The sequence below is a fragment of the Xiphophorus hellerii genome, chromosome 22 (genome assembly GCF_003331165.1).
Source record: "Xiphophorus hellerii strain 12219 chromosome 22, Xiphophorus_hellerii-4.1, whole genome shotgun sequence".
Taxonomy (NCBI): Eukaryota; Metazoa; Chordata; class Actinopteri; order Cyprinodontiformes; family Poeciliidae; genus Xiphophorus; species Xiphophorus hellerii.
Window position 1 is genome coordinate 18,734,157 of NC_045693.1, and position 25,016 is coordinate 18,759,172.

Consider the following 25,016-nt stretch of genomic DNA (forward strand, 5'->3'; position numbering starts at 1 on the left):
TGCATTGCTCTCACCACGGTCTGAACCATGTGTGGTCTTTGCATCCGTAAACTCTTGACTGTCTGAAATACATCTAGTAGGCCTTCGGCTTTTACTCTCTCCAGAATGTTGCTGAGTGCAATAAAGGTGCCAGTCCGTCCCGCGCCGGCGCTGTGAACAGAAGGTGCAGAATTAATGAAAAGCTACTTCTCGAAATGCAAACACTGGAAGTTCTTTCTCTCATCTTTTTCTTTGTTCTGTCTAAGCGGTTTAGCAAAGCAGTCCAGCGGGTCTGGTAGCCCGGCAGTGTCAGGCCAGATTTCCTCTACAAAAGTGGAAAGTTATATATTTCTTCTGTTGCATAGCTTAGTGTATTTTGAAGAGCAAAAGTTTCCTCAGAAGCCCTTCAAAGTAGGGTTGTTAGATTTTTTTTTTTAAATTTAGTCACAACAGAGTCTTATATTTGACCTCAAAATGTCTGATAAAACGCTGATCAAAAGCTATCCTCAAAAAACTTTTTTTTTTTTTCCTGGATGTCTGCAGAGATACAATCATATTCAGCATGTTAGAATTTGCGATCCAATAAGACTCATTTGTCAGATTAAAAATACCTTTTGAAAATTAAATTGACAGCCTTTTTTATTAAGGCCGCTTTTCTTTATTTGCACTTTTTTTCTTATTGGTTTGATGTAATATTCTCATTTTAAATGTCATGTTTTCATCAAGTGTAGGCAGAAAATCATCATGATTAACATAAAGAAAGGCTTCAAACACTCATCTGTGTATAATTAATCTATGTAATGTGTTTCACTTAGTAATGAAGCTCCTGACATGAATGGGCTTTTCAATAACTTTCGAATGAGTCTGTGCACCACAGACCTTCAAATGTGAATGATATTATGTGTAGAAATTCAGACAATGTCAAAATAATCCATAATTAGTCCACTTTAAATACTAGTTAATCTGTTAATTATTTAATGGGAAACTTCCTTTTATTCAGTAAAACGAATATTTTTAAATCTTAAATATGGAAAAATATGAGCGTGCATGCTTCTTAAAGTTACAAAACTTAGAATTTCTCATTGTTCCTTCACTCTTTTCTCCCTCTAGTTAAAGCAAGATATTACAACTAAAACATCGGCTACAAGTCCATTTTTTTTCTATCTTGGGAGACCAATAAACTTACAATAAAATTTGTTAAAAAAATGAAATAAAATTAAACTAACATCAGCTTAAGCAGAAGTGGTAGCATACTCAAGTTGTCCTTTAGATTTGTGTTTTTGACTCATTTAACTAATTAATTAGTAAATTAATTCCTCATTGAAATAAATATTTTAACATATTAATATACATATGCAAGACCATGTTTCTTTAAATTTATGATAAAATCCTCCCATAGGAAGGAAGGAATTAATCACTCAGTCTAGAAATTATGACACTAGATATTTAGGCCTATTAATTCTTCAAAGTATATTTCAGTTTCTTTACAATGGAATTAAAATTCAGACCATTTGTTTTCTATTTGACATGAAAAAAGTTAGAGGGAGTAAAGGTGACCTTTGTGTAATGGCACTAGTAATTATCCCCACTTAAAGAGAGGCTAATCCAAACGCCAACACTAATCAGTTTGGAAGCTCAGTATTTGACTGAGTCAATGTTTACTATGACGGTGGGATGGAGAGATGGAGATGTGTGTGGGGGGGTAGGGAAGTGAGTGAGTGCGAGAGTGATGTGCAACTCGGAAGAGAAATTGTAGAGAGACGTTGGGGATTGCAGCGGGTTAGCCCCATTCCCCGGAGAGGGGGAAAAAAGCTTTAAAAAGCCCCTCCTAGACAAGCGGTGATGAAGGAATAGAGGCAAGTGATGACACCATTTCCTGTCGTTAGCTCATCTTATCAGATTAATCATAGTGGGAGTCAGAGGAGATTTCACTTTGAGAGGTTTTAATTGACTGTGAATCAGTGGATTGGATCAATCCCATCGGGGTATGCTGCCTTAGAATCACTTCACCTGAAGCTAGGTTCTGATCAAAGCATTCACTGCTAAGTCTTTATAAGGGATCACATAAGTGGTTTAGGCGTAGAACACTGGGTCTACTGAGAAAATGTACAAGTTATTGTGCGAACAAGAAAAAAATAATTATCTGTAAAATCAAAAGTCCAGATTTGGATAACACAAAAAGCATGTGAGGGTGGAAAAAGTAGGAGTACTGGCACAGTTTTCAGCTGATGTTCCTCACCTGCAGTGTACAACTATGGGACGGTTTCCAGACTGCTGCTGCTGCCTCTGCACAGCAGCAATAATGTCAATCATCCCCCTTCCCTCTCCTGGTATTCCAATCTCGGGCCATCCGTGGAAGTGGAAGTGTCGGACATGTTGCAACTGTTTTTCCTGGAGAACATTTGCAGGATTTAAGTCTTTTTCCTGACATGTCATGACAAAGCGAGATATAACGTAGATTATTGCACAACATGACGCACTGGCTTGTTGGAGAGAACCATATCTCTGCGCGTGAAGGTTTCACACTGTGTTTCCAGTTTCAGCTCCACTGTGTAGTCTCCAAATGTTATACTGCCCTCTGATGGCCAATACTGGAAACACTTTTCCTGAGAGAAAAATAAACAGAGAATACTATTAGACTACATTTACCTGATTGTTATTATGAAAGTCATGTGAAAAAAAAATTAGAGACATTAAATATTCAGTTTACTTTCGGAAGAAAAAAATGTCAAATCTCATCCTTTTTTCATTTCTGAAAAATAAAGTTACTTAATTGCCGGTAAATAAAAGTCAACCCAATTTTATTGAAAACAAACTTAGTTTAGAAAAGGCATCATTAACCAAAGCAAAAAGTTAGGAAACCCATATACCTTAGCATCTTTGTTACTCCATTGCCTGAAAAAATGTCAGTAGGCCAATTCTTTTACTTTCCACCAGTCTCTGACATCGGTCTGAGGGAAGTTTGTCACATTCCGTAACTGTAAGATGTTTAAGAGGTTTCTAGCACATCCTGTTGGGTTCAGGATGTGCTAGAAATCCTGGACCCCATTTGGGCCCCACATATCCAGATATGACCTTTGACAGAGTCAGGACTCTGTTTCTAAATTTCATTCTCAAGCAGCTTTTGGTGGATTTGGGCTGCTTTCCTAGAATGATGTATTTGGCTTTATGCAAAACGTTCTGCATTCTCCAAATATTTCATTTTTACATTCTAACGGTGCAAAGAAGATCATTCCAGATGTCCTTCTTGATCTTCATTTTCTGACAAATTTTAGTCTGGTCTTCATGTTTTTTTTATAGAAAGCAAACATTTCTTTGGAAACTTGATGAATGTTACACTTGTGGATGAATGATAACATTGTAGCAGACTTGGAGATCAGTTGAGTGTTTTTCAAATAGCTCACAGGATGAAAGCCTGAACTGGGCATGTCGTCCAAAACATTCTCCACTTGAAAAATATTTTCTGTACAGTTTAATGGGGCTTTACAAATTCTTTTGAGCCTTCTTTAAAACCTCACCAGACTCAAAAACTAATACAATCTCCTTTTAAAAGTCATTGACAGATTTTTCAACCTCTCCATGGTGTTGGAGATTACTTGCATTGCTTTGTCGTATATATATATATATATATATATATATATATATATATATATATATATATATATATATATATATATATATATATATATATATATATATATATATAAGCATATGCCAAATACATAATGATAAACTTCAATAGTCAGGACAACAGCAGACTAAATGTTAATATAGTTCACCCACAATAAATCACTTTTATATCTAATTTAAGATGTATTTTCTTCTGTTATTTTTATTTCTCTGAATTTTTTTTAAATATGCATAAATCCATGTTAGAAAAACCTTCTTTCTGGTGCCCTAATTTCCTCACATGGCTGTATGTTTTAAGAGTGAGACACAAAAATCATACAAAACAAGAAAATGCAGACAAAAAAAATATCTAAAGATAATAATAATAATAATAATAATAATAATAATAATAATAATAATAAAGGGAACATTAAATGTGCAGATCAATTTCTCTTCATCTGTTTGTGCAGCACCACGCTTTACCTGCTCTCTTTCTTTGAGTTCGGTGAGCATAACGATTGAGTGACACCTCCACTCCCACACCATCCTCCAGAAGTCCTCCACAGTGTGAGACAGGGGGCCCTGGGTTGCGATAAAATAGTCCTTCTGCCTGTAGCCCTGGAGGGCGGATCATCCAGTAAACACGACTTGAGAGCGCGGCAAAACATAATATTTTGCATTGTTTGCAAAGGAAACAATGAGCTTTATTTATACTTTTTATGGGAAATCTATACAGCAGGTTGAGAGGGAGCGCTTACATCAATAAAGGAGGCATTGATGTAGTCGGTGAACTCCTGTCCTCTTTTCACTGAGAGTATTACTCGGTTGAAATCATCTACAGAGAGGAAAAAATAAATAAGGAGACAAAAACTTTCCACAAGTGATTTATAATAAAATAAAAGTTTAAAAAAAAGGGTGATAAAGAAAAGGAAACATGAAAAAAAGAAAAAAAAATGCGTATTAAAGCCAGAATCCAATATCAAGTTTTTGTACATTGTAAATAAATGCGGCTTCTTTCATTACTCTACTTGTAACTGAAAGAACAAACAAAAGAAGAAAAAGAAAAAAAACACAGGCCCACATTTAAATATCATTGATCTGGCTGACATGAACCGATTCGACAGATATCCATGTACGGCGTCTGAGAAATCACCGGTAGCGTAGTGCTTTGATGTTACTCAGATGTAATGCATTATGAAACCAACCGAGCATAAAAAAGCAACCCTTACACGGGATGATCTGAAGCACACGGTTCTTCCTCATGTTGGCTGGAAGGTTCCCGGTTCTCATGTTCTCCTTCATAATGCGAACGTTGGTCAGCTTCTGATGGGAGAAAACATATTCAAACTGATGTGGATCAAAATCTTTAATCAAAACAGGGCAGTGCAATGCGAATAAACACAGTCTTTTTTCTTCTTTTTTTTAACTCTAAAGCAGACAATGGTTCAATAATGTTAACAACTACAAAAACTGAAGCTGGACAAAAACATGACTTGTTGGTAGAGGGAGGGGAGGGGGACGAAAAGAAAATCTGAAAAGTAGGAACTGGAGTGTCATTCTGCTCGGTTTGCGATGAGCCATGGAGGATTGTGCATCAAAGCTAAAACAAACTGAAGACGGCAGATGGTGGTGCCTTATAAAGTTTCAGCTGATCCAAAACATTTTTACTTATGATTTTCGCCGCCAAGAGCTGCACCCTGGGCAACATTTCCATGATAATATAACTGTGTAGGATGCAGGGTGATGGGCGACAATTCATTCTTTACTGAAATGTTTAACAGGGAGCTCCTTCCTTCGTACCCTGAATTCCTCCTCCAGGCCCAGCCTGTCGTGGGGGGCCCTGGTGTTGTGAAGCCTTTGCAGATGGCCCTCCAGAGAGCATACATCTAGCTCAGTGTCTCCGTACAGATAGTACTCCAACAGAGCCTGGTAGATAAAGGAGTACTGCATCTGAGGAAGAATAGATCAGAAGACACAACAGAAGCCGATTTAGTTCTGCTGAACTATTTTCCCCTCTTTTTTTTTGTTTTTTTCTGTATTACAGAACATGGCTGTTTTCCAAGTTTTCCAGTTGTTTACGGTTCCGAGTCGAGCCGTCGGTTCAAGGTGCAGTGGGTCGGACGGGGTCGTCACTTACGTCTGTCTGGATGAGTTGACAGCGCTGCTCTCGTATTCTGCTCACAAAGCCGAAGACGTCCACTCGCTGCTCCATGTGCATCATGTCGATCATGCTGTCAATGACAATGAACGTCCCCGTCCTCCCGACTCCGGCGCTGCGAAAACAAAAACAAGGGAAAGGTCTGGTCTGTGACAAACAGCTCAAAAAAAAGTTACAAAACAAAACATGCACAAAGGAGAACCTTTACAGCACCTTGCAAAACATATTCATGCATCCTGAGCCCTTTCACATTTTCCTCACGTTCCAGCCAGGCTCCAGTGTATTATGTTGGGATTTTATGTGACAGACCAGTAGAATAGTGGAGAAAGGAAAATAAATACATTTTTAAAAACAAATCTGAAAGGCGGGGCTTATGCACGTACGTAACACATAACTCTAACACTTTTACGCAAAATCCAGGGCAACCAACTGACTTCAGAAGTCAAATTTGCAAATCCACTTGTGAGTAATTTAACCAAACAATCCAAACAAACAAGCAGAGAGCACAACAGACAGGTTGTAAGCTTAAAGCAGTATTAGGTTATTAAACAACATCCCAAGTTTTGAAATGTTCAATCCATCATCTTAAATCTGAAATAATGCACTGGCACTCTGGAGGACATGCTGAGATCTCCAGCTTAGCCATGCATCAGTTTTATGTTTGAGAAGGCATTAGAAGTTCTGTTTGCACGTTGCCATTATACAGGTGACACAGCCAACATGTCAATAACATTTCACTTTTTGGCAACATCACGTTGCGAGGATGCTTTTCTTCAGCAGGGAGAACTCAACGATAAACAAAGCAATCTTGTAAGATAACACAATAGAAGTTTCAAAAGCTTTGGTCTGGTGGTGGTTCACAGAAAGACAGAACTACAATGGAATGGTTCAGACCAAAGCACCGTATAATGTGCTAAAAGGGGAACGTCTACCTGTAAATCTAACAGAAAATTTGTGGAGATACTTTAAAAGAAAATACATGTTCAAAGACACTGTCTGTTCAATCCAGTTGAGCTTGAACTATTTTGCAACAAAGAATCAGCAGCAATCCCAAGCCTCCACATGTGCAAAGCTGGTAGAGAGCTCCAATTGCAGCATAATGTAGTTCTCCCAAGTAATTGACGTGGAAGGGACTGAAAGCAAATGTACACCACATTTTTTAGACTGGTAAAAGACCACTTTACAATTATGCACTACCTAGCTCTGGTCTATCGTATAAAACCCCCATAAAATACATTGAAGTTTTTGGTGGTAATGAGACACAAGCCACTGTAAGCAGCCTATATTTGCCTCCCACTTAAAGAAGCTGTAGTTGTAGAACCGTAGAACCGTGTGCTCTGAACAAAGGAGTCAATTGTGGCCATCGAGCATATGCACAAATGCTTCGCCTCTGAAGTCCAAACACAACACTAATAGATTTACAAGGGTCATTTGGGCAAACTGCACCTCTGGGAGCACAGAGCCTGGATTCCACAGTGGGGTGTTGAACTTCAGTGGTGTGGGCCCCATTCAAGAAGTCAACACCTGTTGCAGCAGTTGCTACAGTCAGCTGCAAATTTCTTTGGTAGGCCATTATGCTGATCATTGAAACAAATACAATTCTAAAGCATGGACTTTAAGTCTTTAAGCTCAATTTTTCTCTATATATATAACTTTATTAAACCTGGGTGTAAACTCAGCTTTTAACTTAAACCAGCAAATCTGGTTCTTTGTGTCATTCCACTTGATGTCTCCTTTCTTCCTGTATTTTACCTGCAGTGGACAACAATAGGCCCAGCATATGACGGATTGACAGCCTTGACCTTCTTCAGGAATTTTAGCATTCCGATTGGTGTGAACGGCACCCCGAAGTCTGGCCAGCTGGTGAAGTGGAGCTGGGTGACCAACCGAGGAGCTCGAACGCCATCGCTGCCCTGCTGCAAAAGTACAAACACGCCAAAGGTGTTACACCAGGGATGTGGACACACAAATCTGTTAATTATGGATTTTCATAATTTTTTGTTAAATATTTCTCACTGTGCTTTCAGGGATACAATGTCATTATCAGAAGTTTTTTTTTTTTTTTTCCTTTTGCCTCACTCCCAGGAGAGCATCATTCCACTCTCTTGGTTGCTGTGTTTTCAGAGAGCTAAATGTGAAAGTACTCGTTACAGAGCTCCAGCGCACTCATCTTTTTTTTTTTTTTTGAGTCAGAGAGGATTTCTGTGCTTGTCTAGGTTCAGACGGAGCAGGAACAAAGTGAATTTTGAAATGTGAAAGCTTCGCAGCACACCAGCGCAGCACAAGTTTTTGATTGCCAACTTGGCAATCAAAAAAGGGAAAAGAAACAAATACACCTTTAAAACGCACGTGGATTCCTGAGGATCAAGTAGCGATAAACTCGGAACATTACAGTGTTGTTTATTGTTCGTTAAAATACGCTTATTTATTGATGACATATCCCGTTTCTGCTATCTGTACCCTTTTAATGTTTTATGTCTAAAATATTCATTTTCCAACTAGGAAACTTTCTTACGCTTGGTTTTGCATTTGCATAAATGAAGAAGATAGAAAAAATAAATAGCTGTTTTACACCACATACCAACATCTAAAAAGAAAAATCAGTTTGAAAACTTTTCCTGAATAAACACTTTTTGTTCATAATGTTTATTTTCCATTGAAGCCCATGAATAATGGGATATAACTTGTTTATAAAGGGACTCTCATTTTAAGTCATCACAAGTTAATACTTTGATTTTCACTTACATATTGAACACAGAACTTTCTGATGGTGTAGTCCACCAGCACAATGACGTCTTCAGTCGCCACGCGGATATTTCCGTACATCCAGCAGCCTTTCTCCGGCCAGTATTGGCAACATTTCTCCTGGAGAAGGAGAGCAATCATAAAAAAATACTGCAGTTACAACTGCAGTCATATTAATTTCTTACCATGGTACTCATAACCCCTCATACCTTTCCTCCCCGTCCCCCCCCCAATTTCTCATGTTTACAACTGCAGGTGTTTTTTACTGGGTTTTTATGAAATAATCCAAGACAAAGCAACACTACAATAACTATGAAGTTGGAGGAAAAGGATTAACAGGTTTCATAATTCTTGACAAATACAAATATGAGAAGTGTGGTTAGCTCAATTTAATCTGATTCCCCTAAGGCATAAACTTTCAGAAAAATAGCACTGCAAATCACCCAAAGGACATCAACCGCATGGGGAAACATGGTGGTTGCAGCGTCATGCAACCACCATGACGCTGGTCATGGTGGTTTCAATAAGAACAGAAGTCAGTCGGAGTTAATAGGAACATGGATGAACCTAGAAGACGGGGAGGTGCAGAACACCGGACACTAGGGTGAAGGTTCAACTTTCAGAAGGACAACGGTCCTACACATTAAGCTAGGGCTTGCAATGATTCAAATAACTGCATATTCATCCCATTAGAATGGACCAGTCAAAGTTCAGAATTCAATCCACTGATAATATGTGGCAAACCTTCAAAAATTTGACTGAGTTCCAGTCAAATTATGCTAAGACAAATGGGGAAAAAATATTTTTTTTAGATGTGCAAAATTAATGTTTCACTTGATAATCAAGTTACAACTTTGTGTTGGTCCATCATATAAAATTCCAATAGTACACTTTGACGTTTGTGGTTATAATGTGAAAGAATTGGAAACAATTCAAAGGCAATGGATACTTACTTTATCAAGGCACTGTATGAGTAGAAGAATTTATATTTTCAGTGTCTGTTTTAAAAATTCAATCCAGAGGCGGCCTGACAGTCGATAAGGTCTTCACAGTGACGTTTCAACCCATTAACTAGATTCTCTAATTATCATGAAGCCTCTCAGGATCTTATCAACAATTACTTCATCATTGATCCCCACCGCCTCTAATCTGCCCCATCAAACTTGCTTTTTGAGCACTCAATTATCCTCGTTAGGCTGAATTTAATTTCAATGCTAAGTGATCCTGCAGGGTGACACTTTTGAGTGGATTCCCAGTTAGAAGAGGGGTCAAATAAAAGATAATCAGCACGTTGGCTTACAAGACAACATAAGAGGTCTCAAAGAATTTGTGGTGTTTACAGGAGGGTTTGAAATAATTCAGTAAAAAATTAGGAACATACCTCCTTTCTTTCTTTCAAATTTGTCAGCATCACTATCGTTGTAGTTTTTTGCTCCCAAATCATTCGCCAGAAGTCAGCCAGTGTCTCGGGCTTGGGACCTGGAACAGTATCGGAAGAAAGATTTCAAAACACATGGCATCAAGAGTCAGAAACTCCAGTGTTTTCTTAAAACACTTTACCTTGAGCTGCGATGAATTTGTTCTTCTCTTTATATCCCTGCGTGGAAAAAAAAAATAACACTCTAGATTAGGTAAGACAGAATGATTATATTGATGAAGAGCTTATGGGGTAAAAATACCTACATCTATGTAAGAGGCATTTATGTAGTCTGAGCACAGATGTCCATCGAGCTGACTGAGTATCACCCTGGAATGATCATCTGAGACAAGAGAGGAGACATAAAGCAAAGTAAGTTTTATTTCTGCCTGCTGCACTGCTTTTCCCGGTGATTTAGCCGTCAATAAACCCGCGGTCTAACATACACAGACCCTCACTCACATGGTAAAATGTTTGGGTATCTGTTTTTCTCTCTGTTGTGCTCTCTGCTCGCCTCCTCAAAGGACCCATGGTGGTAGTAACATGGCAGTGACTACAAAGAAAGAAACCAATCCTCACATGATAAAAAAAGCAACAGGTACAAAGCCGTCTATCAAAATATTTTATTGTTTGTCCACTGTACTTGATATACGATTTCACGAAGAAAACTCCCCCCAAAAAACCGTCATCCACACCAAACAATCTTACATTGAACTCCTCTCTGAAGAGTTTGCAGTCATCTGCGGAGCGTATCCGGTACTCCTCCTCCAGCGAGTCCAGAGGGATCGGGAAGTATCTCTTGGACGGCGAGGGAGATCTTGGGAGGAGGACCACTGTCTGCTCTCCTGAGTATAAAGGGATATACGGTGGTCAGACAGAAAATGTCTCCCAGTGGACGGCATTACAAGATCTCGCAGCACCTGCACAAACAAGCCTGATGACTATTAAGATTTCCTACCTCTGTGGGTACATGACAGAAATGATTTCTGGAGTCATAAAGTTGGTGCTGCGGCTCAAAACCATCTCAGCTCGGAATTTGGCATTTCCGCACATTTATTTTCCACTTGAAGAAAAGTTTATGTGGCTCCCTACGTGCTATGAAACCTAAGAGCCCCCCCCACACCCCCCCAAAACTTTTCCAGCTTTGGCTCATGAGCCTTCCTTTGTTCATAAAGAGTTTAAATTTACAAGTAAAATAAAAAAAGGCATAAAAAGAAAATGGATGCATTATATTTTCATGCTCCGGTGGTTATTTTGAGTGCAGAAGGAGTACCTTGTTCCTCCAAGAAGCCATTTGGAATCTTCTTATCCACGGATGTGACCAGGGCTTTCCTGTGGTTTTTAAACCTGTAACGTAAGAAATAGGGTGAGGTAATGAAAACCATCTGATGAAGAGAGCCAAGTTCAGCAGAAAAGGTGCCCACGGAGAACTGTTTAACACATGAGATGAGTCACAAAGTTAAAGGAAACATTAACCATCTCAGAGAAGTAAAGCTGTTCCTCCTCATGCTGTCGCTTCGGAATGTGAAGCCTCATCTGACCTAACTCGTTTTGTTTGCTGTCTTCCTTAACAAGCAGCTGTTAGCCCACAAGCCACTGCTCGCCTCCTGTTTAACCCCCCCAGACCCCCAAACAATAACGCCCTGACACATTCAGCCTTATTTTCATTTAATGATAAAAAAGGGAGACGGTGAGGAAAGTAATTGTGAGTTTTGCGACTTTATTTACCTCAGGCAGTAGATTGTTAGCAGGACAACAATGATAAGAAGCAGGGATATGATCAGCGTCGAGGGCAGGACGTGATCACCGTGGTGGGTGGGGTTTTCTGCACAAACAACCAGTGAAACAGATTACTTCAAACCAAAAAGCTTCAAACTAAAGTTTTCTTTTTCCCTTCTGACTTGTTTTCAAAAAAGCTTAGAAGTCTTGATGCCACACGAATAACTCAATTTGTAACTCAGTAAGTAAAAATGACTAAATTTTAATTTGCACAATTCCACTCAAGAAAAACTTTTCTCTTACAGGTTTACAGAAATAACTTGCAATGGGTATGATTAAGAACAATAGTTAGGAGTAATGCGCTGATGGCTGATTGTGCTGCAAGAAGATGTGGGATTGGGTTTCTGTGACAACTACTGATATATTTTACAAAAAGTCTGTCTGAGTTATCTCTTAGTCTTCTTGAATTTATCATTATAACATAAATAAAATATTGCAATTTCCTTGGTGTTTTATTTAAACATATCTAATGTGGAACAATCATTTCTTTTAATTAAAAACCCAGATCTTTTGGGATATTTAGTGGTTTTTTTGTAGTGTAATTAATCTGCGAAGCTTTATAGCTCTTTGCTAAAATTGCAGTAGGAGCTAATATACAGTATAAATTCTTTATTTTTTTTGTAAAATAATATTTGGAGAACTATAACATTTAAATTTGATTATTAATTTCATTATATATAAATATTTAACATGTAGTTTTATAGATGCAGTTTTATGGCCATCTCTGATCCCCTGTTTGTTTGCTGTTTTCTCTTCCACAGTGTAAAGACATTTAGACTTTTAGTTTTACTGGTCTCTCAAAATTCTCCTTAGGTGTGAACCTGTGTGTGCATGATTTTTTTGTCCTGTCTGTCTCTGTGTTGCCATGCAACGAACTGGCATCCTGTACCCTGCCTCTCGTCCGTTGACTGTTGGTGGTGGGCGCCAGGCCCCCTCACGACCCTGAAAGGATAAGTGATTGTCTGAGAGAGAATTAATTATTGCTGTTACACTATTTTTCAGTTTTTCACATCCAACTTCAGATCGTGATCTGCAGCTCTCGCTGGAGCGGTTCGCAGCCGAGTGTGACGCGGCCGGGATGAGGATCAGTGCCTCCAAATCCGAGGCCATGGTCTTGAGCCGGAAAAGGGTAGAGTGCCTTCTCCGGGTCAGGGGGGGTGTCCTGCCCCAAGTGGAGGAGTTTAAGTATCTCGGGATCTTGTTCACGAATGGGGGAAGAAGGGAGCGGGAGATCGACAGGCGGATTGGCGCAGCGTCTGCTGTCAAGCGGGCGCTGTACCGGTCCGTCGTGGTGAAGAGAGAGCTGAGCCAAAAAGCGAAGCTCTCGATTTACCGGTCGATCTACGTTCCCACCCTCATCTATGGTCATGAGCTTTGGGTCATGACCGAAAGAACGAGATCGCGGATACAAGCGGCCGAAATGGGTTTTCTCCGTAGGGTGGCTGGGCTCTCCCTTAGAGATAGGGTGAGAAGCTCAGTCATCCGGGAGGGACTCAGAGTAGAGCCGCTGCTCCTTCACATCGAGAGGAGCCAGTTGAGGTGGCTCGGGCATCTGGTCAGGATGCCTCCTAGACGCCTCCCTGGTGAGGTGTTCCGGGCACGTCCCACCGGGAGGAGGCCCCGGGGAAGACCCAGGACACGCTGGAGGGACTATGTCTCTCGGCTGGCCTGGGAACGCCTCGGGATTCCCCCGGAGGAGCTAGAAGAAGTGGCTGGGGAGAGGGAAGTCTGGGCCTCCCTTCTGAAGCTGCTACCCCCGCGACCCGACCTCGGATAAGCGGAAGAAGATGGATGGATGGATGGACATCCAACTTTGTCTGTGTGAGCACGATTATAGAAAATTCACAGGATTTAAATTTTTTTTTGGATTGCTTTATGCTATTCTTTTTGAAGTACTTTCATTATTTCTGTACTTTTTAAGAGGGGAAAGAAATATGTTTAATTGTATTTTTTTCATCCATTTTTAATGCTGCTGTTGACAGAGCTGTCATAAATTACTCAGCTTGTTTTTATGTCAGCAGCAAATTTTGTCTCATTTCTGTAAACTGTTTCTGTGCAAAAGAAAAACTGAAGCTTAAAAATATAAATATATTTTGTTAGTTTATGTTATGTTTTATAGCATAAACATATAAAAAAAATAGCATATTAATAGGCACCCACATTTTGCACTATGTTGAATTTGCCACTCCAATTGTTAACTCTTTTTGTGAGTCTGTAATGTTTTAAATCAAGGCCACCCTGAAATGTTTTTGGACATATCATCTCTCATTATTTTACTCCAGAATTAAAATAAATATATATATATTTTGTTTAGTTTTGAATTGTGTGTTAAAAACAAATGAATATATCTAGTCCAGACTGCAGGACAGATTGTACTCTGACTCAGTCCACCTTTGGTAAGCCTGAATGCAGAAAGAAGGAGGCAGTTTTATGATTGCTGCAGAAACAAACAGCATTCAGGAGAGTTCCCAGAGCTGAAGCATTAATTTGTGCAACTATCTTTTTCGTTTTTAATTGTCCTAAATAGAAGCCATATTAGTTTTAATGTCTTCAAATTTGTTGGAAATGTTGCTCTAAATGGTATGCACTGAACTGTTAGATTATCTTGTTTTTTGTAACTCACTGAAAATTTTTATTTCTGTAATAATTACCCTTGAGAATATATTTTTTAATACACAAGGAACCTATAAATTTTCCATATCAACATTCTGGATTTCCTTACATTTTAATTTGTAACCCTTTCTCCATCTGTTTTTATAACTTCTGGACATGTATTGGTCCTAATTGGGTTTTATTTTCTAGATGTTCCACACATCATTAAACAGCTCCATGCTGACGCTGGCTTCCAATTTGGCAGTAGGGCAAAAGGCTGTTTCAGTGTTTTTACTGGCATTCAAAAGTTAAATCAGCTTTAGTTCAAAATGTACAACACGGACCTGGCAAATCTGGACATAAGTGGAAATGAAAGATAAGTTACTCTCTCAAATTTCGTCTTTACAACAGCATCCCGTTCATTTTGTTAGATGATCTGGAAAATTACTTCGATATGTTAAAACCAAATGTTAAACCTTTGCTATTTAAAACATACACGTTTCTTTCTTTAATGTTAGCAGTGCAAGACCTTTGATGTTTTACCTGCAGTTTGGTTGTCATGAGATGAATTGTTGACAGTGATGGAGGATCCAATCAGAAACAACACCATTGTCACTGAAAGAGAAAAAGAAAAGCAACAACATTGAACCACTTTTACTGAAAAAAAACCTGTTTGAACCTGTAACTCTACATATCCACCACTAGACGGAGCCAAACCAATACAAAACCCATCTGTGTCTTGGTGTCTTCATAAAGGGCAGAGATGAGAGCTCTGCTTTGATGTGGCTTGAGGGTGATGTGTGCGAGTTTGTCTGCAGAGCAGTTAAGAGTCCTGTTGGGAAATCTGGTTGCAGTCGTGTTCTGTCAGGCCGACTTGAAAGTGAAGCATCAAATAACCTCAAATTCAAACATCAAACCAGGGAGGAGGCTTTAACCCACAGGTGACAGTAACCATATCCCTTGCAGACCTTGTGGAGTTGAGCTTCAGCATTGCTTGTTAGAAGCCATTTCCTTCTCCCCTGTTTTCTTTGATGTACTGGAACAGTACTGGAACCTGCTTTGGGAAAATAACACTATTTCTGTATGTCCCTGGCCCTTTTTAACATCCCATAATCTTATGGGATGAAAAAAAAAACAATGTTATTTCATATTTTTAATTTACTAACAAGGGGAAATTGTCCATAATGTTGCATGGTCCTTTTAGCTCCCTCCATCTCTTTATTTTGTCCTCCCTCTATACCAGCGTTTCTGAAACTTCCTATAACATCTACTACCTGACTTACCTTTTGCAACACAATACTTAAAAAAAGAAAGAAAAAAACCTCTTGTTCTCCTGTTCTGCATTAGTCTGTCCTAAGTTGGAATTTCAAATTGCAGAGTGAAAGGCTAATGTGACCCAAATCACTTTTTTTGTCCACATATGACCCATATGTAACTTTTTCATAGCAGTCTAAAAGACCGAATTCAGATTTTTTTCACCCCCCCAAAAAAATTCTGATTTGTGCCACTTCCATATGTGCTACTAAATCACATACTGTACTTATCCAATTGTTTTTAATGTGTCTGTAGTCTGAAGGGTCTTGCTGATGCACTTTAGCCAACTTTCATTCTGCACTGGAAAAAGCAAAAAGCTCAGTAAATCCAGACATAAATAATAGCTGAAAATTTTAATTATGAATTTATGAAACATTTCTGTCAGGGAAGCGCATCACATCACTCCAGGCTCTGACTACACATCTAGACAGGTTTCCTTAAAGAAGTTGCAGTCAATGCTTAATAAAAAGCCATCACTATTAATTTTACTTTTCTTAATAGCTTCCTTTATCTTATGATCTTGTGATAATACTGTCAGAATACTGCAAACTCAATTCATAAGCAGTGTGCTGCTGTGGGACATCCGAGTTAACAGATTTTATGTCATTCCCAGATCCAAGTTTAGACATCAAAACAATTAGCTGTCACTTAGCCTAAGCACCAAAGTTGCTTTATTCTTTAAAAAAAATATTCTTAATTAGTTTCTCTCTTTTTCAACAAAAGGAACAGAAAAGTCTCACTTACTTAAAGACATTCTGATTCGAAGTCTTTTCCCACCTCTCACTGCTTTCTTAAGATCTGTGTAAATATTGTTGCATATTTCTTTTTAATTATCTGTATTATGAATTTTTTTCTTAGTAGTCATGTTTTAATTATTTAATGATCTATCTTTTTTAGCACTTTTTGATTTTTATCTTTGGATGATGCTATGCATATGGCATATACTGTATAAAAAAAGAGAATTGCTCACAACATTTTTCTTGTCTTTTTTTATCTCCAAAGTTCAGTACCTATTTTTTCTTCAGTCACTTACATTTCCTTTTGTTTTTCTCGCCATCCTCAAAGGGGAAAGGTATGAAACAAAACCATAAATTGGGCAAATGTGCCAAATCTGCCTAAATGTCTTTGCTTTGATTTTGTAAAAGGGCAACAAAAGAACTGAGTGTCCTAATTTATCCTCTGTTTCAAGTCCCTTTCTTATTATAGAGGCCAAAAGACTAGATGGAATAATTCATTGAGTCAATTTATTTCTTGTGAAAATGGGTCATCTGGGGGCCTCATTTGTGATTTTTTGGAGAATTTCTTTCATATAACCCCCGGGAGGGGATTCCAAATAAAAAAAACATTGCCCTGAAGCTTTTGTTGAAAACAGAGCTACATAATAACGCTCTAAACTGTTCTCAAAATAAACTCGATGTCAGATTTCATAAAGTGTTACTGGATTATAAATTAGATGTTTGAGTTTTGAAAAATATGCCATCTTCTACCGCCATGAGAAACAAGTCTTTATATTTAAAGTAGTGTGTGCACATGCAGCACAAATGCATTTTTTACATAAAAAGTACACATGCTTTCACATGTAATTTGTCACAAAGCCAAAGGTTATGTGTTGCATACTGTTAGATGAGCCAAACCTCTCCCCACTGTTAAACAAGCATGCAGAGCCAGCACCTGCTCCTATTCCCTCCCCTTTGGTGGGAAAGTTGCGTCTACTGATTTAGCCCCATGCTACTGTACATGGAACATGCACAGCAAGGGATGCTGTGCATGTGGGTCACTGCATGGCCCACCGTGCGTTTGTCATTTTCTGGCAGCTATTCTATATATATATATAATATTTAGTGAGAAAATGAGTAAGTAAATTGGTACTAAAAATCGCCAAGCACAGTCAAATGCTGAGATTCTGTTAAAAGGATATCTGATAAGGCATGAAGACACTTGAATTTTCTGGGTAGTTATGGAAAAAAAGAGGAACTAAGCTTTAAGTGTTGATGAGGTTCTAAAATATGAACCACTGTACTACAGCGGGATGTCATGACTCGGCTTATGTGTATGCAAAGAGAGGAAGCAACGACAAAAACAGTAAGAAGCTCTGGCCTCAATAGATGAAACTGGAATGGAGGTTCACCCTCCACAGCGAGACACCCACCCTAAACATAGAGCTAAAACAGAATGGTTGTATATTAATGTGTCAGAAATGGTCCAGTTAAAGGCCAGAGCTCAATCGGATTAAATATCTGTTATGATACATTGGCTGCAGTAGAGGTGGAATGTCGTTAAATAAAATGTTATATTCAGGGAACTGGATAGAAATCAGTACTACACTTTTCATTTATATTTTTCATTTGTGAAAAACATGAGATTCATTTTTTTCTTTAACATTAGAATCTCTCCACCTTTCCATCCATCCATCCATCCATCCATCCATCCATCCATCCAATCACAACTAAGGTGAATTTGTTGAATCTTGCATTAAAGCTGTACTGTCATTCAGCTACGATGTAATGCCAAGACTGACAGTGCATAACTTTTGGGTCAGCCTCTCGGGTCATGGCTTATTTAATGTTGATGCAATTTGCACTGAAAGGTGTCACGAGTTAAAGATAACTTTGTGACAGGATATAAAATGTGCAATGTCCACAGCAGGATATGTTGCTGTAGCAAACTCAATGATTTATACTGGAAGCCTGTCAGATCCAAACATTCCCAGTGACCGGCCTGGTTTTGCTTCCATGTGTTTATTAACTCAACATTTGCAACAAGACAGACATGAACTGACACCATGGAAGCACCAATAACAAGCGTGTGTTTTACCTCTGAAGGCATGAACCCTGGCCACATACATTTTAGATAAATGTGATCTCAGATCATGTGTTTATTCCCACTGACAGGAATTCTGTAGGCTCTTTCAAAACATCATTGTTTTGACATTGTAGCCATAAATCATCTTGAATGATATAAACAAAAGCCACTTGAAACGATACGATCAGTTATGCAATAAAAACACGAGTAAAGAATGATCATTATTAAATAGAAATTAAGCATCAGTGAGCATCTGCTCGTTATTAATCATCCATTATAAATCAAAATTTCTTGCATTATCATTATATTGTTCTGACTGGCTGTGACATGTGATTTGCGCAATAAAGTTTCATAGCGGCTTCAAGAAAACGGGGTCACATGCAACAGAACGCTGACTCAAAACAAACACTGAAACTTGACACAAATCCCTTCATTGTAGTAGGAAAGTCAGATTAAAGCTGTTTGTGGGTCATCTTTTTCCCTGTGCAACATATAAATGTGGCAGTCTGGCATTCCTTTTTCCTCAAATTATTCTCAAATGTAAATGGAGATGCTGAGAACATACTAAATGTCTTCAAAGGCATCCAATGAGGAACCAATGGGAGTCAGAAAATCTGCAAATTACAGACTCTTAAATTGTCTTTCCCTGACAATTAGGCAAATTTTGATTCAATTTGAAGATCTTCCTAAGTCGACAGGAAGATGGAACACATACAATCCCACAAATACACAACAAAATCATACAGATCCATATCACTGACCAATACATACGGATTAACGGATTTCTTAGCACATGGAGAGAAGCATACAGTGTTGTCACTGAATTGTTCCTTCTCCAATTGAAGCCGCCACAGATCTTCGAAAATGTGTGTATTTCTTAAACATTCAAATGTTCCCATCAATGTACTATTTAGAGGTTATGTACAGATGCTCTATAAGGTCCTAATCACTGGCAATGCTGAATAAGGGTGCCACTGCAGGTTTCTAGATTATAGATTCAACATATTAAAAATGCTGTAAGAACAGGATCATCAACACTTCCTGACAAACAATAACAACATATATCAAATATATATCCACACATCCAGACATGCTTCAGTTTTCTCCCAGATCAATATGTCTTCAAAGACTTGTATTCTCTGAATACATGGCATGTTTGGAACACCAAAGGAGATAGAAAAAAACGTTGCTGTTGTTTTCCGGGATCTGAGGAGCAAAAGCATCAGGTGTGGAAAAAAAAAAGAAAGATGCAAGACACATCCAGCATTTTTGCTGTCAAGTGCCAAGGACAAAAGTGAAAGAAAGCACAATGGAGATGCTGCACTTCGCATGTCAGCAAAGTGCAGCATCAGAGTGAGCGGTGTGAACAAAGAAGAAACTGGAAGGAAAAGGAGAGAAAATATCTCCTCTAATCCAGACTTTGAGTTTATGTGAAAAAAACAAAACAAAACACATTATGTGTTTGCAAAGTGGCTAGTGGAACAATTCTTCAGTGTTTGGGAAGAGAATTACTACCTTAATATGTATGTTATTGTATTATCATATATTCTTATTTAAATTACTTAACTTTCTCAAGAAATCAGTTGAATTTCAATAAAATTCTGTTTATTTCTGGAAAAAATATACATGTAAATATTAGGGTGAACAAACAAGACACTTACAGTTCCACTCAAAGCTGCTGTGACCCGTCACTCCATAGCAATCATGTGATTCTGTTGTCTTTGTGATTTACTGAGGAGGTTTTCTTTCCCTAAGTCTTCATCACATCCTGGAAGCTACCAAAAATATGAATGAAGAGACGAGTCAGGATAATGGCAGTGCCGGAATGTTCTTCAGAGTTCTTGGGGCTTCGGATCAACAAGTGACCTCTTGGAAACCTGCGGGAAAAAAATAATAAGAAATGTGTAAATGAAACAGAAACAGTTTGGAAAACTATCCGACACATTTTTTGTAGCTCAGTTTTTTTAAGCAATCTAAAAAAAAAATAAATAAATAAAAATAAAGCTGAGTGCATGCAACTAAATGCAAAAAAATAGGTGGAATCGCTGCCAGACTGAACAAAGCATCAGTCAGCTGGCTGAGTGGGTGTGGATGTGAAGCCATCTGGATTCTATGTTCTTCACGTCCACCAAGAAAACTAAAACCAATCTCTTTATGACATTAATAACCATAAAACCCCCAAAATTTGAAAGCCTTTGTTTAGATAATCTTTTTACAAATTACACAACTTTGATTTTATCCACAAACTTGTTACAACAAAAAACAAAACCACCTATAAACAAAGTCAAACAATCCCTCTATCATGGCACAACACATGAAAAGGCCCAATTTGTTTTGTTTTTTGTTGTTTTTTTGCAGTCTATGCATGTTTTTGCATACCTATGGATTTATTTGGATGGTTGCAGGTTAGTTTGTAAACTGGTTTGAATTTCCTTGACATATCTGAATTTAAAATGACAAATTACATCGATGTCGCAAGTCAAGCCGTAGAGCTGTTGGGTAAGTTTGTGGAGATCCGCAGGGCAATGGCGACTCAACAGAAAGAACCACATTGCAATCAAAAAACTGTGGGTTCTGCTGTAGGGCAATTTGCTCTTAGGAAACTTGCAAACCATTATGTGTGTCAGTGTATGAATGTGTCCATGATCATGTTTTTAACTGTGGCCCAAAGTAAATGAGGCTCAAAAGTGCTTCAAGTTGTTGGTATGACTAGAAAATCACTGGGGTAGAACCTCACTGATCCCTGTCTCTGCACTTTAAAAAAAAAAAAAATTCTAATGTAGTATTCTGAGGTGGTTGTTGGGTTGTTTTAAGCGGGACTCATTTTGATTAATTAAACCATGTAAGTTCTACTTGTGTCAGAGTTGAGACAAGTGCGCCTATGCATGCATATCAATAATAGACAAAAAAAAAAAAAACTTCTTTATGCAGTTTAATCTCAAACTATGATTCTATGCCACATGGACTTTGGAGGCCACTGCCTACCTGACCTTAGATCTCACCACAACATGACAGCATCACCATGACTCACTGAGATGTTCAAAGCTCATTCTGCCTTTTACCCTAGTTCTGTTTGTTCACTAACCTTCTCTGCTACCATTTGTGACCTTCATGAAGCAGCTCCATTTATAAAATTAAATAAATGAAACTCAAAATGGTGAACTATTCATAAAAAACATTTAAAAAAAAAACATACATTGTCTTTCATTTCACATTTATGCATTATTTTATGTTGATCTGATGAAGCTTGTAACAGGACAGGAACATCTTAAATGGTGTGGATATTTTTGCAAGGCACCACTGTAAAACAAAGGTATTTAATGATTCATTTTTTCCTGTTTAGTGAAAAGAAGAATGAAGATATAGTCTTGCTAAAGATAGTGAGAAAGCAGGCTTAGTCTCTTTTTCCGTCCACTATGCACCAGCATGGCGCACAAAGGGATACTGTAGCTGCTGGAACATAGCTAAGCCAAAAAAAAAGAAAAAAAGTAGAGATAAATTAGTCAGTAGACTCAGCTGGATGACTTCCCTGACCTGAGCTGTGAGAAAGGAAAAGTAACTGAACAAGGTGTGAAAAGCACCTTATTTCCCCAATCGGAGATCAGTTTTTTCCCCCAAATGCTTTGAAAAGCTGCTGCTGGCAGTGAAATATGTGCAGGAAACCTTCCACCATCCAGTTGAACTTGATACTGCTCAAGAGATCCTTTATGAATAAGGCAGTAAAAATCTGTTCTGGAAGTTTAATATTGTGCCTATTAACACTTGTGAAACCTTTAAGAGTGTTTGCTCGCTTTCATTTGTCAGAAACAAAATCTGAGTTTTGTTTTTATTCGTTTGGGCAAGAAGCTAGGCAGAGCACGAGGAGATCATTCTAGAGGTTAACTGGGCCTTTGCAAAGTAAAGAAATTTCTCCAGGGACTTGATTTTAAACACTAGTAATGATGTGCAGAATGTTATGTATTGATTCCGCTTATTTCGATTGTTTGTACTTTTCTCTATTTTTCACTCTTTTTGTCAAAAACTAAGCAAACAGGTCTTTATTGCCTGTCACTATTATGATTGATAATACATGAAAAAGAAAAAAATATGTTACAATATAAATTTTCCGTCTTAATGGCTTCCTTGCGTTAGACTCTAATCAAATATAACAAGTTAAAGAGCAATTCCTTTAAATTAAATATAGTTTTAAAAAGCTTATGATATAGGAAGAGTGGGGGAGGGAAGAAATCAGATTTTCTTTTTTTATATTTATAGAATGAACTTAAAACTTAAACACTTGAGAAACTCTTATTTAGTAATAATAAAGTTGGGAGAACAATAATCATTTGCTTAACCTATATATCATATATTTTTTTATATATTTGACATGACCTTTCATTGGAAGGACATTTTTTTTATCATTTCTAAGTTTATTTAACCTTTATTTAAATGTCATACAATAGAATATTATACAGCAGAAGACATTATACTGTTTTTGGCCACTACAAAAATCCAGACATCTATGTACCTAAAATGATAACTACAATGAAAATAATTCAACAAATCTATATTTTTATTCACACCTATTTTTGGAATTCAAGTTGAATTCTAAAAATATACATAGAAAAAAAGACATGCAAACCACACAAGGAAAATGGAAAATATTAAGACATAAAACCATAAAAGTAAAAAAACTTTAAAATGACTAGAATGAGATCAAGGCATACACAGACACTTCAACCTGTGCCTTACTACAAGTAAGATGGCCACAGGGGGCAGCATACACAGGTGTGTGAAAAGATTTAAACAAAACCAATCATAACTGAACAAATAGAGGCAAAAATTTTGGTCAATGGTTATTAGCCTGCATATCGAGCTTACATCGCTGTCTAAGTATATCGTCATCATCTTTCATTTGATCTGTATTAAAATGGCTGAGGTATTTAACCTTTTTATAAACTTCAAGAACATTGTTGGTCTATTTAAACACAGGGAAATATAACTGTTTATCTTGCCAAGTATCAAAATATCATGTTTAATAACATTGTACTTTACATGCATTATGTGCTCAATTTTTGGGTTTAATATTCCCATTCAATTCTACTAGAATAGTTCAGAAGTAATTTTATCTGCTTATTTATAAATATATCTAGTTTTAGGTCCCCTCCTGCTCTGATTGGTTAAATCAAAGTCAAAAAAGGTTACATGGAATGATGCAACACATTCACACCAAGCTAGCAACTGGTCAGGCACTATGAAAACATTTTATGCTGACCTGTAGAAAATACAGAGTACATATGCATAGACTAGCATAAACTTTAGCTTCATATGTTGCAGAAATGTACAAAACAAATGTTTTCAATCTCTGAAGTCTGTTTCTTTAAATGCAAAGTCAAACACTGATTGGTTGAATACTAAGATGAATCTCATATGTTACTGAACAAACTGTTCTCACAGCAGGCCATCTACCACTCCCAGAACTAACATTAACATCTGAATGTAAGGTTTTCAACATCTTCGAATGTACATTATGAAATATAAAAAAGCTAGAGACCATGGAAGACTCTTACAGTTAAAAGCATACTGTGAAAAAGTCATCCAGCCCAGCTAATCTTTGAAGCGGAACAAAAAGATAAATCCTGTAACTAAATCTGCCAATCAAATATGAATCATACTTTTAAAAGGGCAGAAGGGTAATGCTAGAGCTGTTTTCTGGTTCTGAACACAATTTGGCCTCTGGGTGGAACTCCAGGCAACTTTTGGCCCTTGGCTCTTATTTAAAAGGGTAAGAGTGTTACTCAAGAGGTTTGGAAAAGTTTTACTTAATAAAATATTTCAATAAGGATGATAGCATTGATTAAAACTGGCAATAAAATACAATACACTGAAGCATAAAAATCCTTCAGAACAGTTTTTGTGAAATTTATAGCAATCTCATAATTGTAGTAGTAAAAAGTCTGACCTGACCAGTGGTATGATTAAAAGAAACTATAAATAATACTTAATACTTAATAGTATTTTACTTGCCTTTGGTCATTCGGTTCTTTAGTTCTACAAATTTAGTCAAAATGGAAGCCTTGTTCATAATGTTCTATTATTATTTATTATAGGAACAGCTACTTCCTGTGTGCTCTGTGCTGACTAAAAATTATTTACAAAAAAACAACATGGAGGTCATCGAAGCTGTATTTGAGTGCCGTCGTCATCCAAAACTCCCAAAAGAGACAGCAGTTGAGTCTATGAGTTGTTGTTTACCATAGCTATCATTCTTTTCTGCCAGCTCAAAACACAAATATTAACATAATTTCCTAAAAAGAAGACATATTATGCTTCCTTGAACAGGTTAAAACAGGTCTGTGGGATATACAAATCATGTTCATTGCATTTTTTGCACAAACATCAATCTCATATTTCACCTAACTGCTTCTAAAAGCAGTAAAGACTTAAATGGAAAAGCAAAAATGTGCAAAAAAACAATTTTGCATAATAGGTCCCCTTTTACAATGGAAAACAAATTGCTATTCCCTTATAAGGTGGTGTGAATTATGATGTATGTCCTTTAGAAAATGTTTTATCTTAAACACAAATTCAAATTATATGAGTCAGTTGGAGTCCACCTGTGATGTTTCCTGCTGTCAAACT

At 37.6% G+C, this 25,016-nt stretch overlaps 1 protein-coding gene across 1 annotated transcript in view; it reads right to left on the reverse strand.

Moving 5' to 3' along the window:
• Window positions 1–25,016, reverse strand: part of LOC116713539 (receptor-type tyrosine-protein phosphatase epsilon-like) — a 31,225-nt gene that overhangs the window by 1,655 nt on the left and 4,554 nt on the right. The window contains exons 2-20 of the mRNA XM_032553725.1: window positions 20,057–20,272; window positions 14,823–14,894; window positions 11,637–11,733; window positions 11,182–11,255; window positions 10,617–10,753; window positions 10,371–10,461; window positions 10,175–10,251; window positions 10,052–10,088; window positions 9,873–9,970; window positions 8,492–8,611; window positions 7,499–7,662; window positions 5,726–5,861; window positions 5,389–5,538; window positions 4,818–4,911; window positions 4,347–4,423; window positions 4,072–4,206; window positions 2,460–2,585; window positions 2,219–2,370; window positions 15–150 (exon numbers count right to left, since the gene is read on the reverse strand). Of these exons, the coding sequence (XP_032409616.1) occupies window positions 15–150; window positions 2,219–2,370; window positions 2,460–2,585; window positions 4,072–4,206; window positions 4,347–4,423; window positions 4,818–4,911; window positions 5,389–5,538; window positions 5,726–5,861; window positions 7,499–7,662; window positions 8,492–8,611; window positions 9,873–9,970; window positions 10,052–10,088; window positions 10,175–10,251; window positions 10,371–10,461; window positions 10,617–10,753; window positions 11,182–11,255; window positions 11,637–11,733; window positions 14,823–14,889 (1,968 nt within the window). The 5' untranslated portion in view covers window positions 14,890–14,894; window positions 20,057–20,272. The remainder of the gene's footprint in view (window positions 1–14; window positions 151–2,218; window positions 2,371–2,459; window positions 2,586–4,071; window positions 4,207–4,346; window positions 4,424–4,817; window positions 4,912–5,388; window positions 5,539–5,725; window positions 5,862–7,498; window positions 7,663–8,491; window positions 8,612–9,872; window positions 9,971–10,051; window positions 10,089–10,174; window positions 10,252–10,370; window positions 10,462–10,616; window positions 10,754–11,181; window positions 11,256–11,636; window positions 11,734–14,822; window positions 14,895–20,056; window positions 20,273–25,016) is intronic.